This window comes from Typha latifolia, chromosome 4 (assembly GCF_019914945.1).
Source record: "Typha latifolia isolate L0001 chromosome 4, TyphaL0001v2, whole genome shotgun sequence".
Lineage (NCBI taxonomy): Eukaryota > Viridiplantae > Streptophyta > Magnoliopsida > Poales > Typhaceae > Typha > Typha latifolia.
The window spans coordinates 35-18,884 of record NC_133089.1 but is presented as its reverse complement, the minus strand read 5'-3'; the positions used below and the strand labels follow the sequence as shown (position 1 = coordinate 18,884).

General features: G+C 39.8%; 3 protein-coding genes and 1 non-coding gene across 5 annotated transcripts; 2 read left to right on the top strand and 2 right to left on the bottom strand.

The window, feature by feature from the left end:
• Positions 1–2,951: 2,951 nt before the first annotated feature.
• On the top strand, positions 2,952–3,023 carry TRNAH-GUG (transfer RNA histidin (anticodon GUG)). Its single transcript has one exon. It is a non-coding gene; the product is annotated as a tRNA-His (tRNA).
• Positions 3,024–4,086: 1,063 nt separating this feature from the next.
• On the bottom strand, positions 4,087–5,492 carry LOC140786499 (probable xyloglucan endotransglucosylase/hydrolase protein 10). 2 transcript variants are annotated; one of them, XM_073134981.1, is made up of 4 exons: positions 5,227–5,492; positions 5,045–5,145; positions 4,772–4,899; positions 4,087–4,680 (listed from the first exon to the last, which is right to left on the bottom strand). In XM_073134981.1, exons 1-4 carry the CDS (start codon positions 5,441–5,443, stop codon positions 4,278–4,280), a joined length of 849 nt encoding a protein of 282 aa, XP_072991082.1. In that variant the 5' UTR covers positions 5,444–5,492; the 3' UTR covers positions 4,087–4,277. The 2 variants fall into 2 exon arrangements, with proteins under 2 accessions (XP_072991082.1, XP_072991081.1); XM_073134980.1 differs by having other exon boundaries at positions 4,772–4,965; positions 5,227–5,488.
• Positions 5,493–7,828: 2,336 nt separating this feature from the next.
• Positions 7,829–13,200, top strand: LOC140786498 (sulfite exporter TauE/SafE family protein 4). The gene is made up of 12 exons (XM_073134979.1): positions 7,829–8,328; positions 8,410–8,569; positions 8,659–8,859; positions 8,950–9,011; positions 9,147–9,198; positions 9,295–9,353; positions 9,442–9,528; positions 9,731–9,781; positions 11,227–11,466; positions 12,504–12,597; positions 12,686–12,826; positions 12,937–13,200. Exons 1-12 carry the CDS (start codon positions 8,143–8,145, stop codon positions 13,014–13,016), a joined length of 1,413 nt encoding a protein of 470 aa, XP_072991080.1. The 5' UTR covers positions 7,829–8,142; the 3' UTR covers positions 13,017–13,200.
• Positions 13,201–14,027: 827 nt separating this feature from the next.
• Positions 14,028–14,912, bottom strand: LOC140787533 (uncharacterized). The gene has a single exon (XM_073136502.1). The coding sequence runs from the start codon at positions 14,910–14,912 to the stop codon at positions 14,028–14,030; it is 885 nt and encodes a 294-aa protein (XP_072992603.1).
• Positions 14,913–18,850: the final 3,938 nt, after the last annotated feature.

Sequence of the window (18,850 nt, the reverse complement as noted above, 5' to 3'; positions counted from 1 at the left end):
TGAGATTCGCATCCGGAAGCACTGATGCACGGCGATGCTACTTTGCAACGCTTTAACATTCGTGCGGGCAATCACTAATTAGTCCTCCTTAACCTAATTAGCCCAGGAAATTAAAATTAATTCGATCGTGGCCCTATATATATATATATATATCTTGTTGTATAGTCATGCCAATTGGATGATCCGTTTGATGAGCACTCCTTCCTTTGAGTCCTATAATGTCGTAGTAAGCCAAATTTGGACGTATGGCGTGACAACATTAGAAATCGTCATGGCTTACGAGGACGATGGCCTGTTAATATAAAAATAGAAACATATTTATCATTATATGCGCTAGTTTTCCATACTATTTGGTCTCAAATTAACCTATGTAAATAGCGTGAATCATACCACCCATTACAATTAGAGAAGCGTGAAATGAAACTTCCTCCATAATTAAGTAACCGAATCCTCGCCAAATGACGCTTTTTCAACTGAAAAGGACTTGTTGAAACCTAAGAATTTGTAAGATTCACGAGTACTCGTTAAGCATGATATATGATAATTACCGCTTTAAAATGTGCTGATCAAGTTTAAGATATAATAAGATATATACAACCGTCCAGTTGAATCAGACAATTAACCCTTTTTTCAACTACAACTACAAATTTTTTTTATAAAAAAAATAGTTTTAATATCATGTTAAATAACTGATTAATCCACAAGATTTTAGGCATATTTTAACACAATTAAAATTAAAAAAAAAATTACCTTTAGAGACAAAGGTCCAGGACACAGGTGTCAAGATGTCATACTTGGACATCAAGAAAGGTTAGAATGCTTAAGAACTTGATCTAGAAGTCCTTTCCACAATCTTTGCTTTGAATCTCGTGGGAATATGGGTAGTCAAAGTGGCATCTGCTTCAATAATTAGGAATATTACTTTCATATCATTCTATATAAACTATTCTTTGTCTCTAGTCTCGTTATGTAGCACGAGCAGAGACTTTTGAGGGGTGGTCAAATAACGATTCTAAATATAACGTCTGTGCGTTCATATTAGTAGTGTTCTTAAAGTTATCGGATATTGCTAACGGATATTGCTAACGTTTCTGTACAAAAGGCCACAAAATACCTTATTCTCTCTGTTACAGCCCATTGGACCCAAATGCAGCGTATAAGGCCCAATTTATTTACCGTCTAAATTGGGCCTGGCCCAAAGTCCACCTTCGAAGTGTCTGTGTGTGTCTCTCTATCTGTGTGTGTGTGTGTGTGTGTGTGTGTGTGTATATAGGCAAATATATATATATATATATATATATATATATATAGAGAGAGAGAGAGAGAGAGAGAGAGAGAGAGAGAGAAATAATGGAGATCATGAAACAGGCTATATATGATGACGAAGAGATATTTCTTTGACCCTTTGAGTACCATGTGGAAATTAATTCTCCATTGGCGTTCTCTCGAAGTCATCTCTATCTCTCTTTAAGCCAAAATAAACAATATATATCATATATATGTGGGCCTAACGAGAGTGCAAAAAGGAAGAGGAAAGCCCTTTTTGTTTCTTTAGAGAGATCAAACGAGCAAGCTTTTTTTGTAGAGCATTAGTTTAGTCTTTCTCTCCCTATCAATCTCTTCTGCTGCTGTTTTAATTAATTCCTACTTCCTTTACTTATGGCAGATGCTTTCTTCTCCCTTCTCTTTCCTCTCCCACGTTTAACTACTCTTTTCATCGATCCTCTCCATCTTTAAAAGATACCACCAATCAAAAAAAAAGAAAGAAAAAGAAAACCTAACTAATGTGAGTAGTAGCTAGCTCTCTTGGCCTCTCAACTTCTCACCATTATATTCAACTCAAATGCCAACTCTTGGTAGAGTTGCCATCTTAGTGATCGTTTTGGTCTCCACAGTAGCCATGCACAAGATTCCAGCCCAGGAGATAGCGCCATTGCCTTCTTCGACTCTCCGTTCGACTGCGACTGCGACTGCGACTTCTTTAGATCCTCGTTACAACAATAGTGTGGAAGAAAAGAGAGTGATCCCTACTGGGTCGAATCCGCTCCATAACAGGTAGATGTGGTTGGTTTCTTCATGTGTATTTCCTGTTTGGGGTTGTCTTTTATTCACTGAGACAACCAGGAATAAATGGCCAGAAATTGCTATTGTGATACAGTTATTACATATATGCTGTTGAGTTGGAGATTGTGTAATGGTTATAGTTTTTTTTTTTTAATAAAAAAAAACTCTATCTCTCTACACCATTCAGTACTGTTGAAATCAACTATTTAGTATAAAAAGGTTACTGGGTTCTTCTTCTCTTCCTTCTTCAAAGTTTTCTCTCACGTACAGTACTTCCAAAGTTTAAGAGCATACGTTATGCTATTTATTGGCAAATCAGAAGCTTCATGATCCTAGTATGGTTAGAAACACTAATCGATCAATCATTCAATCATCAATCAATCTGGGAAATATGTATAATGTCTTCTTGTGGGATTTTATACCATCAAATGCTTAATTTGTTATTCACAGCATGGATGACCCACATGTTTTTAGGACCACATTATATGTCTGCTGCTGTGGATGGGATTATACATATTCGCTTGTGTGTGTTTTGTTTTGTTTGTTTTTACTATAAAGACCTCATCTTTGATGGTGGAATTAATGGCGGTGGAAGTGGGGAGGTGGGTCGGTGGATGCGTTGGTGATTGGCGAAACGTCTAGTGTTTGGGAGCTGTGATCACATAGATGAATTGGATTGGGGAGGAGAGAAGAAGAAGAAGGAGAAGTCCTTTTGTCACTTTGATGATATTGGGGAACACAAGGTATTATTAGACAGAGTTGGAAGGGGGGGGGGGCAGCTCAGCGCTGCGCAGCTTTTGCCCTCTCGGGCGGGCTTTGCGCTTGCCTTTTGTTTGGTTTATTTTCACTGACAAGAAGATTATATATTAATCTCATCATAACTAAAAGTGGCTGTAGTTTAGTGGTAAGAATTCTACGTTGTGGCCGTAGAGACCTGGGCTCGAATCCCAGCAGCCACAGTTTTTAGTTTGCCTTTTTCTCAGTTTCTTTATTTTTATTTTTTTTTGTATTAAAATTTAAGATAACTCCAAATCGTTCCCAATTCCCACCATCTGCTCATTTTGAGATTCGAAATTCCCAACAATTCCGATCTCCTCCTTGGCTCCTTAATTCGAATTCTAGATCTACTTATTCGCAAGGCTTACTCCTATCAATCTCCCATAACTATCCGTCGTCCAACGAGTTCGCCTCTCCTATCATCTTAATCTAAACCTCTGTTTCTATAACAACTAGGCAGGATTCCTATCACGCTTAGATTGAAGGCCGACGAGAGGAACCGCCGCAGGTAAGGAATCCAACCTTACCCTTTATTTATCGTCTCTTTTCTTGAGACGGAGTAGAACTTTTTTTCTTCTTATTTTTTTTATAATTTTGCCATGCAATTGTTTGATGAAATACCCTCGAGGCACGTCTTCTTAAGAAAACGCTATGCCCACATACTGTATGCTACATGGTTTCTTTACAAATAAAAACTAGACTAACTGAAGTACCGTACAATCATATGCCCTAGATGCTTATTTTTAATAAATATGTGCTTTTAAAAGTGATGCAAATTATATCTATGCTTCTCTCTTCATTTGTCAATATGCATCCATATAGTGTATTCTTTTCGGAGACACGGCTTTGAAAGTTTGAGATTCATGGGTACGTACGTAGGATAAGATGGGGCATCATATGGACTAATTTCTTGTAAGAATTATGTGAGAATAAACATGCTGACCCAAGGTAGGCAAATTGAGATTCTGGAAAATGAGCTATTCTGCCGTATCTTTTTTATGAAAGCGAAATATAGGGGCCAGAAGAAAATTTGTTAGTGTTGTTCATATCATGATTAGGATTGTCAATGGGCCTCATACTTTTGGCATGGTACGGGGCAATCCTGTGAGTATCATGCTTGAGGGCTGAGGCAGGATTGGGAATGGCTAAATATCCCACGACTGGGCCAGACCAGATCTATGAATACTCTGGGCCAGATCAAATTCCTTAGAGACTGATAATGTATCAAAAATCCAGGACCAGGTGTAAAAAATTCATTCTGTGCATTCAGCCATTTGAGCCGGCCCAATTTGTTGACTTCCCTGGATACAAGTAGTGTCAGAGTAAGAGGCAAGCCACACAGAAATCTGGTCCAATATTTAGTTATGAAAGCACACAACAATTCCATTGCTTAGCAGATGAAGAAAAGATTGAAGGTTAATATATGATTCTCTTGGTCAGTACTTGGGTAGTGAGCATTCTCTTGGTAGTTGACCTTGAAATCTGGTAGAGTCTTGGCAGTAATCATAGATGAGGTGGTATTTCCTCACCCATTTGAATAGCCTTCTCTGTGACCAAGTAAGGCTGCTAAACCTGGGATTGTTCCACCAATTGGTAGAGCTCTCTGCTCTGCAAAATATTGGGTTTCCCTTCCAAACACAGGCATCAATCCTGTAATTCCTGAATGAGGCTATAAAGGGCCCCTTTGACCAGTCGACCTTATCGCGCCCTCCACGAGTGGCCCAACTGTTCCCACTCCATAGGCTCACCTTGAGGGACATTGGCTGCCACATAGGAAAGGCCACACCTTTGTCTTCATGGTTTCTATACAATCTTATTGGCACCCAATCCACCATGAACCTAAAATAAGATCGTAAATAACTCTTAAATTAATTTTAAGTGAATATCCTTATCACCTACTCTGTTAGTGTTAAATTAAGATTTGGCTTACACTATCTGATGTAGGTTCCAGAGGATTGAATATGTGTGGAAGTCTTCAGTTGGGTCAAACCATAGATATATTCGCTCCTCCCTGTTATCGAAACCATCTGCGTATATATTTGTTTGCAGAATATATGGCTGTCCAGTAACATTGCCAAGGAATTCAAAGTCTATTTCATCTCGATTTGGTTGATCAGAAGTCAGCTGTATTTTGCAACTTCAGACATAGTGATCCAAAAGAATATAACTGAAACATATGGTCCAACATAATATATTTACTTACATAGAAGGCCACAACTGTGCCTGCAGAGTAGCCTGGCACCAATTTGATCTGCATATCAATCTCTCCAAACAAGAACATATCATTCGAAGCGAAAGACGAGCCTATAACAAAGCCAAACAAATTTATTAAGACAATTAAATGCAGTAGAATTCCTTTGTCACTGATATTATGTGAGAAGTTACCTGAGTCCTGATCAAGTTTTAGGCTTCTAGAGTGCCCGTCTGCTGAAGTGTTTATGTGGTTAGCAGACCAAGTGATGTAGAAATCATCATTGAAATTTCCAGTTGAAATGACAGAAGCAAATGCATTCCTAATGAGATATGCAAGTGAAAGCCATTGGATAAGAGTTGATATATTGCATTTGTATGACATGGTGAAACTTGGTTTGAAGCGGATCATGAAAGAAGTTTTGATTATTTATAGTTATATACTCAAAACTGCCAACAGAATATGTAGAATGACGGAGAGAAGGATTGCATTTCTGTTGTGAAGCAAGAATGCCTTGAGGAAGAAGCAAAGCAATGTTTTATTCTGTACTCCGTGATTTAAAAAGACAAATATGAGGCACATTTCTCAGTCAATGCCTAAAGAGTGAGAAAAATTTTAAGAGTCGAAGATCCAACACAATTAGAATACTCGTAATTTGTTACCACAATTTGGTATTAATTTGCAATTTTAATATTCTAAGCTTACTTGAAGAATCCAAGGCCTATATTCACGAGGAACTCTTCATGGAGAAAAAGATCGTAATTGTGCGTCCCCTTCTTTGTCCTTTGAAAGGATAACTTAAATCTGTTTTGCTATCTCGACCTTTTGAGTTTGATGACTTGAAGGATTTCCGTAGATTCTTTTCTTCTGCAAGTTTTGTATGATATGAGGCACTCTGCTGAAGCCAAAATCAAGTATATTAAGTATGGCAAATCATTGTCACATCCATTGTAGCATGTGTTACCCAAGGAGGGGTATTTAGGCCCTCTTGCTTCCATAAACTTAATGTTCAATCCTTAACAAGTGGTTAAGAAATGCACAAGTCATCAGATAGTAAATTAAAGACATAAGAATGGTTGCATGGCAATAATAGAACATTTGGTAGAACTTATCCCTCATATGATGACTTTTACATTGCACTAACATCGTACAAGCTTCCCCAGATATTATTTCTACCATCTTTATCATGCTGGAGACCCCCCCAACCATTCATCTGTTTTTGTTGCCTAAATATTTATTAGGATTTATGGCGTAACATCAGTAGAAGATTCCAAGCCTTGAGTAACTAAAGTAGATTCTCTAAATTGACAATCTAACTAGTCCGACTGATGAGTGCTGGTGGTTTGTGATATCATTTGAATTTTTTTTGTATACTCACGAGGCTGGATTTATATTTGGAAATCTAATAATATATTTTTCTCGTTAGTTAAGTAACTAGTTTTTTTATTTTTTTTGGATTTAAAGTTAACTAGTTCTTCAAAGGGTATCACTTGGTTCTTATTTCCCTATCTGTCCAAGCCAACAGATTTTGACCACCAGAGAGCCGTTTCAATATTTTCTTGCTCATTCCTTATCTGCCAAAATTATAACGAGAGTACGTTGCTTTAATTTCTCATAGTCATAATTCACTAAGATGTGACTGCCTGTTAAGGAGATGGCAGATATGAGGACGGCGGGCCGGGATGCACTTTCCTTACTTGACTTCTCTTATTGTCGTAGACTAGCAGCCGTGCTACGCCTGCCAATTAAGAGATTATTGTTGGTAGATATTGAATGATTGGCTGGTGAAATTTAACCAAACAAATTTAATTATGGGCATACAAAAATTGATATATTATGAGGTCTTGAGCTCGAAAGGTACCTCTGCTTTTGTCCATTCTGATATTAGAAGAAAATTTGTTTGAAGAGCGTACGGTTCTTCCAGTCTAACCAGTTGTTTGTAATTTATAGTTTATATTAAGTTAGAATGTTAAATAAAAATTATATAAAAAGTATAAGTTAAGTTATAAAAATTTTAAAGATGAAATATGAATCACAAAGTATAAAAATATTTATCAAATATAAAGGAAAAAGATTTATAGGAAAACGTTGTCTTCTTTCATGTCTTTTTCTTTTCCTATATATATATATATATATATATATATATATATATATAATTTATTTTTATTTTTTATTTTCTGTCATTTTCAGATTTATTTTTATGTAATGCCAATTTTCCGTTATTCCCTCCCTAGCATGGTTTAAATAAGACAGTATTGAGTAAGCATTAATTTTTTAAGTATCGGTCAAAGAATGCAGTGAAACGCTACATGTTTAGTTTTTGTTTATTTTTTTCTTTGCCAGCTGGAACTCAAGTATAATATGAGAGCACATGTAAGAATATGATTCCATGTGAAGCACAGAGGTTTGTTTTCTTATAGATTATTAGCCCCTAGATTAATTATAGGCTCCACAAGTAAGTAATACTCCTTTTCTAATATATACGTTAGAATTTGACGTGTTTAGAACATGTTCACAGTATAAAGTCTACGTCTCTATGACATGCGTAGATCGTCGGTTCAAATCTATATGGTTTGGTGACTTGGTCTAAGTTTTCTTTTTGTTAACAAGGGTAATCTGGTAATGGCTCATAGCGGAGAAAGAGAACAAAAAGCACAAGATGGTATCCGAGGCACATGTATGGCTAGGTGGAAGTATGCATTGGATTTGAAGAGTTATACTTATACCCTGGACCACCAAAAATCAAGTCCATCTGGCACCACATCTTTCTTCTCTGTCCATCTATCCTATCCTTCTACTCTCCTCCTTATCTTGTATGACAATCACATTTTTTTCTTCTGTCTCTGTAACATCCTCTGTCCCACCCCTCTTCCCTTGTACAGTTATTGTCTAAAATTGAGCCTCCTCCGTAAATCTCCTTTGGGTCTCTCTATATTTGTGTGTTTATATATATATATGTATGCAATCAATGCAAAGATATGAGCAGGAGTATTCTCTGAACTGCTTTGCTTCTACATCACCAGTACATTACAGGAGTATAAGAGCAAGAGAAGCTTTGAGAGCTTCAAATTTAAAGAAGCGGAAGCAAGACTAAGAGGGGAAAAGGGAGCATGGACGGGATTAACTTCGGCATCACAAACGGCGGCAGCAGCAGCAAGTGGTTTATTACATACCTTCTGGCAGCCTCCTCAGTAGCCATAGCCTCCACTTTCTTCCTCTTTAACCAACCATTTAATTCCAATGGATCCGAAGACCACCCATCTATTCTTTCCTCTCGCAGTATTCGAGTTTGGCCGGTGAGTATTTGCTTTCTTCCTCATCTTGCGTGACAAATAAGATCAACTCGCACAGTGTTTGAATAAATGCCCATCTTGTAGGATCTGGAGTTGAACTGGAGGATCGTCGTCGCAACTGTCGTTGGATTCTTGGGTTCAGCTTTTGGCACAGTTGGTGGTGTCGGAGGTGGCGGCATCTTTGTCCCGATGCTTAACCTCGTCGTTGGCTTTGACACCAAGTCCGCGGCCGCTCTCTCCAAGTGTACGACAATTTTTTATCAAGCAAAGATAACTTCTTTGATGATTTCTTTGCCTTCGCTGATATCGAAGAACATGTACAACTTTGGTCAGGTATGATCATGGGAGCTTCAATGTCGTCCGTGTGGTACAACCTTCGAGTGATGCATCCGGCGAAGGAGGTGCCGATTATAGACTACAATCTGGCGCTGCTCTTCCAGCCCATGCTTATGTTGGGGATCACAATTGGTGTTGAGCTCAGTGTCGTCTTCCCGTATTGGCTAATCACTGTCCTCATCATTATTCTCTTCATGGGTTGGTCTCTACCCGTTTATTCACTCTAATTATAGATAGACTTCGGTTACTATGAAGGTGACTGGTCATGGCTGTTGTTTGTAAATTCAGGTACTTCATCCAGGTCCTTTTTTAGAGGAATCCTGATGTGGAAGCAGGAAACCATACTAAAGGTTTGGCTCAAACCCTGCCACGCATTAGCTGATATATTCGATGCAATTATGCTATTGTGATCAAATTGTTGTTAAATGGTGTGCATGATTCATGGTGCCTAATTAACTTATGTTGGCGTAAATGTGTGTGGGCAGATGGAGATGAAGAGGAAGGAGGAGGCACAATTGAAGACCAGTGGAGATGAGGGTAGGCAAATTAACATGTTAAATAACAAGCAGTAATAGTAATTGTTTCATCTCCAATTTTGTGTAGTGAGAGATTAATATCCATTGTTTGATGCAGTGATCATTGACTCAGAATATGAACCACTTCTTCCTCACCCAGTGGAAAAATCTGGACTTGTAAGTGGGTGCCTGTGAAATTTGAAGAGAAGAGACGTTTTTTCTTGTTTACTACATTTATTTTAACATGTATCTTTTCCTTTTTCAGGAGGCATTCTTTTTCAACATAAGGTGGAAGGGAGTACTAGTGTTGATGCTCGTTTGGTGCTCCTTTCTTCTCCTGCAAATCCTGAAGGTATCACTACTCTCTCTCTCTCTCTCTCTCTCTCTCTCTCTCTCTCTCTCTCTCTCTATATATATATATATATATATCAATGCGTGTTGCAGTGCGCCCCTCCTTGAATTATTCGGTCATGCAATACTTTTTGTTTATATCCATAAGTATTGGCATTTTGTCGTTTTGGGATGAAATCACAATGATATTTGTGTGGTTGCAGAATAAATCGGAAGTATGCAGCCCTGTCTACTGGGTCATCAATGTTTTGCAGGTATATGTCCATATCTTTTCATCTCCAGTGTTGTCATCCTTGAGGTTTTCATATGTTCTGCATATGTAGTGTTAGGGCATTTTTAATATTTGATATTAAAATGCTTATTCTCAGAATTTGTTTCATCTTTTGTCCCCCTTTGTGCTTTTGTGAGAGATAAAGTGGAGGTATAGCATTAGCCTAAGATAAACGCTATACATCTCTTTGATATATGTAATAACCTAAGACCAACAAATATTTAGCTAATATGTGACCTTACAACTCACGCTCCAGTTGTGGTCATCACAAATATCTCAGGTAAAGGACCTAATATTATATGAACTCCAAAAGTCCCTTGTCAATCCCTGATAAAAAATCTCATCTTTAGCTGTAAATTTAGAATGTCCATATGTTGTATTCCCGTGTTATTCCTGACAGCTTACCGCCCTTAATGTAAATGCCGACACATTAATGATTGATCTCATATGTGGACCCATCACCCATGAATCTCATTAACTTAACGTGACGTGACCTCCGCGTCAACTGTAGGTCTCTTTCTTATCGTGGCAAGAGCTTGGCTTGGATTGAGTTTGAACTGAGCCTAAATAGAAGAAGTTTTGGCTCCAAATTTGTTGTAAGTTGAATCTGAGCCAAAATCGGCTCGGCTCGGCTCGTATAGACTATAGACAGACCCCTACCTCTTATCTTCAGATCAGTACGAAACTCCTCCTCTATTTTCCCATCGCGACCATGTCATTCACGTGAACTTAGTCAGGAGTGTAGTCCCCCATCACACTGTGCTCCTGATTTAGCCACTTAAATTTGTTGTCGACTCTCCACTTCTTACCTTTGACCTGGGGTGACTTAAAAAAAGATAAAGAAAATTCTTTTACCTGGGGAGACGGTTATTTTTTATTTCTTATTTAATTGGGGGCAGTCCGGAAGTTTTTATAAGCGCTTAAAATGCGTACGGTTTTTTCCTTTTCAGAGTGGAACTAACTAGCATATCTGCATAGGTTGTTTAAAATATTTACATTAATGTCAATCTTATACTTTATTTTTTTGGGAATAGTTAACTTTATACGTTATTGTTCATGTTAAGGAGTACTGTTCTATGGTTTATAGCAAAGATGAAACTGAATTTGAATTATAAACTCTCCTTTTGTTGTAACTTTATTTTTTATTTGTCACCATCAAATGTTGGAATGCAACTGTGGCCAATCATATATGATTATTACCTCGAACCTGCTTCCTGCTCCACCCTACCGAGCCTATTTTTTTTTGTTTTTGTTTTCACAAGCTCTTTGTCTTCTCTCTTATTTCGATTCACTTATTATTTTATGCGATTTTGAGCAGCTGATAGATGCTGTCTGGACTTTGGAAGGTTAAATGGATTTTCTTTAGCTTGAATTAGGTACTAAATTTGAACATATATATGTATAGTATAACGGTGGATAAACTTGCAGTTTCCTATTGCGATGAGCGTGTTTACGTGGGAGGCTGTGAAGTTATGGAAGGAGAGCCGGGCGCGGCGGATGCGTGGGAACTGGGAGTGCGTGTGTGAAGCCTCCATCGAGTGGACGCCCATGCAACTCCTCTTTTGTGCCTTCTGTGGCTTACTCGGTGGAACCGTAGGTGGACTACTGGGCTCTGGAGGTGGATTCATCCTTGGCCCTCTCCTCCTTGAAATTGGAGTTATTCCTCAGGTATGGATTCTTATCTTAAAATACCTTTTATTACCCTTCTTTCAAGATAAAAGGCAAACTGCAGTTGAATTAATTAGAAAGAGAAGAAGAAAATTAGTTATTACAATAGGTAGTTAGCCACCTTTGGCGCTTTTGATAAGATTGACTTGATGGATGGGGTAGGTAGCTTAAGGTTACTATGCTGAGAGCTAGATCTGGTTCGACCAGTCCTAGTTATATTAGTTAGTTTCGGGTCTATGTCTTGCGGCTAAATATAAGCGATCTGAATTTAGCTAGCGGATTCTGATGCTCGACATAAATTTGCAAGCTTTATCAGCTATAGATCTAATGCATATGGAAACAAAGGTACGGTCTTTTTTTAAAAGGCAGACCACGGCATGTGTAATCTGCTCATATTTGACTCTTATGTTTTGCTCTTCTTACGATTCCTCTACACATGAATGAAGGAATATTGCTCGTGATAAAGTCTCTCAGTTGATTGTCTGCAGTCCTGATGTACGAGCTTCCTACAGACTACAGCTGGGTATCGGCAGCTAATCAGGAACTGCAGGACCTCGTGCAAATAGGGTTGCATACGATCTTCTCGCTTTTAGGTTCCATCTGCTGACATAGTATTTGTCGTGACTGGTGAACATTTTTTGCAAGCACTACAGAAACGACTTTTCCATAGGGTCTGGTTTTTTTTAATAAATTTCACAACAGAGTCCTTCACGTGTAGATAATTTTTTACCAACTCCCACCAGAAAGAACTACTACGGACCCTAAATATAATACACTAACAGGTTCCTATCATAGTGCGTCATAACTACTTTGTCAGACTTACGATGTTGTTTTGATCCGAATTGAGGCATGGCCATCCTAACTCAACGACTAGACCTGAATCCACCAAACAGCTTTTTAGGTTTGATTGGCTCTGGAACTCTATGAAGTTAGCTGGTCAGTGGAAGGCATCAATCATTATGAGCAGAGATCTATATCATTTGGTTAGGTTAGCTTTGACTATAATATTAAATTTCAGCTATTTCTTTTTTGACTAGGTTGCAAGTGCAACAGCAACATTTGTGATGATGTTCTCCTCATCCCTCTCAGTCGTGGAGTTCTACTTCCTGGGAAGATTCCCTATCCCCTATGGTATGTATATCTCGTCCAGACCCTGGCATCATACTAAACAGGCATAAGCAGCAGTGCATGCTGAGCTCTCTTCGCTCTGTCTTGGCAGCTCTCTACCTCATTGCAGTCTCAGTGATAGCCGGTTTCTGGGGTCAGTTTTTCGTCAGGAAGCTGGTGAAGGTGCTCAAAAGAGCATCGCTCATAGTTTTCATCCTCTCCTCCGTCATCTTTGCAAGCGCTCTAACAATGGGTATCAACTAAAATTACTATACATCCTGCCTTATTTTCCCACGAGGCATTCATGACTGAAATGTATGGTCATCCTTCTAACTTTGCCACCTTTTTTTCCTTAAATTTCAGGTGTTGTGGGAACTGAAAAGAGCATGGCGATGATCAAGAATCACGAGTACATGGGATTTCTCAACTTCTGTGAGAAGTAAAATGGAAAGAAATTATATATTTTATCATTAAAAGGGTGGTGGTCAATATCTAATTGACTATTCTCTTCTGCCTGGAACCAATAAAGGAATGTAAATCTCGTGTGTTAGCTCCTTGCTAACACACTATTATTCGGTCAGTATATTGTGGCTCTGGTCACCAATTTATCGTGTTATATATCTCAAAGATACTAGTGTTGTCCACAGTAATGTTCATCCTCGTTCTTTTTTTCGTTGACGTTGTTGGTCAAATTTCACACAGCTTGTTCAGGAAACCATGGACAGCCCGGCCCAATTGTTTTTTAGCCTATGCTTGAATATATTGCATCGAAGTCTAATCCAGAGTGAAACCTATACTTAAACCGAAGTTGGGCCTTCTATGGACCAAGATATCTTACTGGTCTGGACTAAAAAAATCATTAAAGAAATTGCTCCTCTAGGCTTCAAATCCGAGCGGCATCTAACGGTTTCATTGGAAACGCTACACCTGTACCCAAGTATGCATTGCGTTGAAGAAATCGAAGTATGATTCGGGCCCAATGAACTGCTACCAAATAACCAAAACATGGTTGCTATCGTCACTGAAAGCTGCTAATTTACCGTATTTTACCTGCTTCTTATCCAAGATACCTGCTTACGTAGACTCAATCAGAACTCCAACAACTCTAACGGCCTACGTCCTGCAAATAACTTAAAAAGAAACGGTCACGCCCGTAAGGCGTACAACTTCCCTGGTAGTTGCAACGATACCCCCTACTTCTAATACAATCAAAGAAAAGTCCAATTATATATATATATAGAGAACGAAACTAATTAATGTATTTTTCCTATCTTACATAAAATAAAATAAAATAAAATTATGCGCAGTTTTGAAGGGAAGAAGAAAAAAAAAAGGGAGAAAGAGAGAGAGAGAGAGAGAGAGAGAGAGAGAGAGAGAGAGAGAGAGAGAGTGATGAAATACGAAGCTATTTCCGAGAACGAATAGTGTGAGCTGGTTGGGTAGTTGCCACGTCACTAATCTCTGCCCCACCCCGTTGATTCGGCCACGTCATCGGCGCTCCATCCCGCCCGAAGCAGCGTCAACCCCAGGAGCCGCACGTGCCGAATAACGCTCGGTCTGTCGTTGATCACAGCCCCCCGATAGCCACTCCCCGCATTCTCACCGCCGTCCGATCCCATCAACCTCATCTCCCGCACCTCCTCCTCTCCCCACCCCGCTTCCCTCAGCCGTCTTCCCATCTCCACCAACCGCTGATCCAGCGCACGTGTTAGGGCTCTCCCCCCGCACGTACCGCCATCTGCGATCTCCGTCCACACTTCCACCCTCCTTGCCGACTTGCCCGCCCACGCTGGCACGGCGCAGCCGTCCCCTCGATTGAAAAAATTGGCGAGGTCGACCGCAGAGCATCTCACCTCTCCAACGCGTACCGAGAACACTGGGTTCCCGGCGAGGGCCGGAGAAGAGGGCAAGTAGTAGTGGCGATAGACCGGGACGAGTAGCGGTGCCTGATCCAAGACACTCCTCGCCACGCAGGCACGATCGGATCGGGACTCAGGCTGCGGGCCAAAGATGGCGCACCAGAACGAGCCCTTGGAGGCGGAGTCGATCACGGTGGCGCTTGGGAGGGCGAGGAGGATACCGATTTGCTCCGGCGAGGCAGCGCGCCAGTTCGGGAAGCCGGGGCCGACGGGGAGGCCTTCCCTGAGGATGGATCGGAAGTCAGGAGGGAAGACGATGCCGTAGGTGGACTCAATGGCGAAGAACTCCGGCTCCGAGAGGCCGGCGTCAATGGAGACGCCGGCAGCGCGGAGGTCCTCTATCACCTCCTTGGCGTAGGCGGCAAAGGAGAAGCATACTCGCCTCTTTCGATCGGCAGCGAATTTTTCTGCCGTGATCATCGGAAAATGTTCGAAACGTTAAGAGTAGGGAGAGTGCGTAGAGTTTGAAGGGAAGTATATAGCGAGGAGATGATCATAGGACGCGTGGCGAGCGGAGAAGGGAGGAAAGGCGGGGCAGGCTTAATTGTTAAAGAGCGAGATCGAGGAGAAAGAGAAAGAGAAAGAGAAAGATCTTTGTATTCACTTTTGCGATTGATTGTGGAGGGGGGAGGAGCCCACTTTTGCGTGATTTGGGCCCATGGAAATACCGGAAAGTGACCGAGAAAAACGAGGATTTAACTGACTCAGGTATATGTACCAAAATTTGTCCTTATTATTCTTCGTCGGAATGGTTGAGAAGGTTGGGTTGCATAGTTCTGTCATTACAGATGAGAGCGAGACTTAGACTTGTCCCCCTCCTGACCCGACGCGATAATTTTCTAGAAGGTGACGGCGACTCTTAATCCATCCTAATCGAAATAAATGTTAATTAAAATAATTTCTTTTTATCGATTATGCTAGTAGGGTTGGCATTTGATCTTATATCGTCTGTGTAATTTATGCACTATATTAAATTGGACACTGATATTTAGTCTTATAAGATTTTTTTTTTTTTTTCGACGAAAGGATGCGAGATATTTCAATCAAAGGTTAATAAGCCTTATGCACAAATGAGAATAGGAGATAGCTTAAACTAGCCTCCACAACTTGACGAATTATAACGATACAATAAGTAAAACGTCAAAAATAGCAAAAGAAGTAAAGCACAAGCCATAATTAATAGTGGCCCAGAGGTCAAGCTACCACCGGCATCGTGATAATGATTGTTGGTCCAATTCAGTTGTGGAGCACACCTAAATTAAAAGAAATAAACAAACAAACAAACACGATGATCGGTGGTGGTGGGGATGCACACAAATTAAGATGATATAGCAATACCAACAAACCTAACCCAACGATCAAAATCAAGTCTAACCATTGCCATGAACCTCTATCATGGATCGAGCCTAAGTCAAGGTCAAAACTAATGTGAGACTCTAAATAGACACCATGGCAAGTGATGGCCTGTAGAGAGCTAGACAGTGAAGAAGTGCTGCGTCAGATGGCTCATCTTTTATGACTTGAAATGATTCGTTGGAGACAAGTGATAACGTCAAACCCTTGAAGGAAAAGAGTAACGCGACATTTGGGAAACATATTAGCACTTGGCTAGTGCCTAGGAACCCCTGCGGCTATATCAAAGAAGGCAATAATAGCAATTGGCAAAAATGTTGAAGCGCAGGTCACAAGTCAATGCAGAGAGCTGAGAAGAGGAGAGAGGGTTCGTGGAGGAAGAGGACAGCGACGAAGGATGAGAGAAGGAAATTGATTATATAATGGAATGGGTTGAGAACAAAAGGGGAAAGACATAGGGGAAAAATGGGAGGAGAGGAAAACGTTGATGACAGCAAAATAAAGCTTTCTAGAAGAGAGAAGAAGATTGCAACTAAATTCTTAGCAAAGCTAGGTCCTTCTCACATCTAGAGAGTTACTTGTAAGAATTTTAGTATTCAAATCTATGAATTTGATAGATTTTGGATGGTTAATCAGGTTGTTTTAATCTGCTACCCTAACCAGCCGTCGTAAAAAATAAAATGCCACATGATGTGTTCATATAGCTGGAAAACTTGTCAGGTTTTTGCTTAATTTTTAGTATCACGATGGCCACTCGATGTAGCAGTTCAGAAGTTCCATTCATGGAATACAAAGTTATCAAACAGATGCAACAACAATAGGTTGTACGGATTGACTGTGAGCGTCTTTAGATAATTTGAGAACACAAAGTTGGTAGAAAATTTGGGAAGATGGGTGTTTCATTCCAATACTTTTGCTAGCCGCTAAATAAGTGGTTGCCTGCTACTTGTTCGGTTAAATGTCGATGTGCACAAAAATGCTGAGTGATACTTTCTAACTACTGCTAGGGTAGCCTCCGGATCATGCTACCTACCTGTGGTTTGATCTGATGAACTGCTCTTGAATGTTTTATGACTAACAAACTTAAATCCAGAGTTAGTATATTGTAGAGCTTTTATGTGCGTTACATATATTGGTCGGCTGGATTAGCTTTATTTGACCTGATAATAACTTGTATGGTTTCTACGCAGATTCAAGCATTTTAAATTTTAATTGACTTTGTTATAATAAATGCTTCTTCTTCTTCTTCTGTGTAAAGGGCCCTTTTATAGCTTCACTTACATATAGAATATAATATAAAAATTAGTTTTAGTTTATGAATTTTTTAACAATATATATATATATATATATATATATTTAAAAGATTACGTTGGGCTCATATAGACATATAGTGCATATTCACTTCAATTAAGTGAATACCAAAAACAAATTCTCTCCATCTTTAATAAGAAGAAAAAGAGAAAAATATATATATATATATTTTTTTAATTTACATTGTTTTCTTATTTAATATTAAAAATATTCATCATTTTATAGAACTACTATTTCAGTTTAAGTAGAACTATATTATGCCATGACTTAGGAAGTGTGTTCTGTCACACTTAATAAATCAGTCACTTCTTTTTGAATGAGTGTTGCCTTCCTTCCTTAGCAATCCATATTAATAATCTTTGTACGTGTTGGACAGCTAACTTTCTTTGTTCTTGTAATTTGATGGTTAACTCATTGATCACCTTAATTTTTATCGTGATTTTTCCGACACAGATATTTTTATTAATGGTTGTCCTGTTTGACGGATCCGGATAAGCTAAACTCTGGAAAGGATACATCAGAAGTGAAACTCATCCGTTCCTCTTCTATTTTCCCCCATTCATGGACTGCAAACGCCCACTTATCCTTCCTATCCTTTCACGCTTCTTCACTCCGAGAGCGCGAGTACGAGTTCGAGTTCGACCATGGCGTCGATCACAGCGATGTGGACGACCACCGCCATCCCGATCTCCTACAAGCCCAAGAGTCCTCCTCCGTCTTCCTGGGCCGCAGGCACAAGTGGTGGGCTGACGGTCGTGTGTTCGTCGCGGCCCCAGAAGAAGGCGACGGCGCACCACATGAAGACGCGGCCGAAGAAGACGCAGCCGTGGGATATCAAGCGCCGTGGACCAACCCCATACCCGCCCCTTCCACCTCTCCCTCCCGATTGGACCATCCTCTCCTCCTCCGAGGAGGCGACCCAAACGACTGTGGAGGGCGGAGAGGAAGTCTCTGCTGTTGCTCCTGCGTGAGATGCTCAATTGTCTTGCTGGCGATAAGGCCGATCTCTCCTTTTTACATATCGTTTCTTGGTTTTTCCTAAACAATTATTGCTGTAATGTTTCTGTTTGAAAATGCAATTCTGCGCTGGGTTTCGCCTATTCGATATTAGGGATAAGGTAACGCCGTTGTTTGTGCGTCTGCTTTGATAAGAACGAAGACCACCAGGTGTTTGATGCTATGCTAATGAGACAGTTGCTTACATATATGAGCCAAAGTATAATGTCCTGAACTAGTCCATTTATAAAACTCTATGTAAAACTTTGAACAGCTCGAGTGCTTACGGGAGGCACTTATTAGATCGCTGGCTTGGAGTTGGAGGCCACATTCATATGCATTTGACAACATGGAAGCCGTTCTATTTAAATAATTTCGAACTTAAAAGCCCCCTCGCAATTGTCAGCCGAACATGGTCTCTGATTGGTACTATACTATGTTTGCTTTGCTTGTATTGGGTTGCATTAGACTTTTGATTTACTACTTTATTACTACATTCTATGAATTTTATTTTACCTTGTAATGAATCAATCCTCTTCTCAGTGCTCATCTTGTATCCTGTTATCCATCTTACCCTTGGATGCATGAATCACATGATTCAACTATGTTCCTTGCTGTAACAGCAATAATATCCCATACTCAAAAGAAAGAAAATGGAGACAAAGGTGGAATCTTTTTTCTCAATCTTTCATTGGCCG

Bases quoted from the DNA above. Each gene is read 5' to 3' on its own strand.
- LOC140786499 (XM_073134980.1), bottom strand. From the start codon at position 5,443: ATGATCCGCTTCAAACCAAGTTTCACCATGTCATACAAATGCAATATA. The intron at 5,146-5,226 runs GTAACTTCTCAC...GCTTTGTTATAG, and splicing joins AAAACTTGATCAGGACTCAG to GCTCGTCTTTCGCTTCGAAT. The intron at 4,681-4,771 runs GTAAGCCAAATC...ATCTTATTTTAG, and splicing joins TGGAACCTACATCAGATAGT to GTTCATGGTGGATTGGGTGC.
- LOC140786498 (XM_073134979.1), top strand. From the start codon at position 8,143: ATGGACGGGATTAACTTCGGCATCACAAACGGCGGCAGCAGCAGCAAG. The intron at 9,782-11,226 runs GTATATGTCCAT...ATAAACTTGCAG, and splicing joins GGGTCATCAATGTTTTGCAG to TTTCCTATTGCGATGAGCGT. The intron at 12,827-12,936 runs GTATCAACTAAA...CTTAAATTTCAG, and splicing joins TGCAAGCGCTCTAACAATGG to GTGTTGTGGGAACTGAAAAG.
- LOC140787533 (XM_073136502.1), bottom strand. From the start codon at position 14,912: ATGATCACGGCAGAAAAATTCGCTGCCGATCGAAAGAGGCGAGTATGC.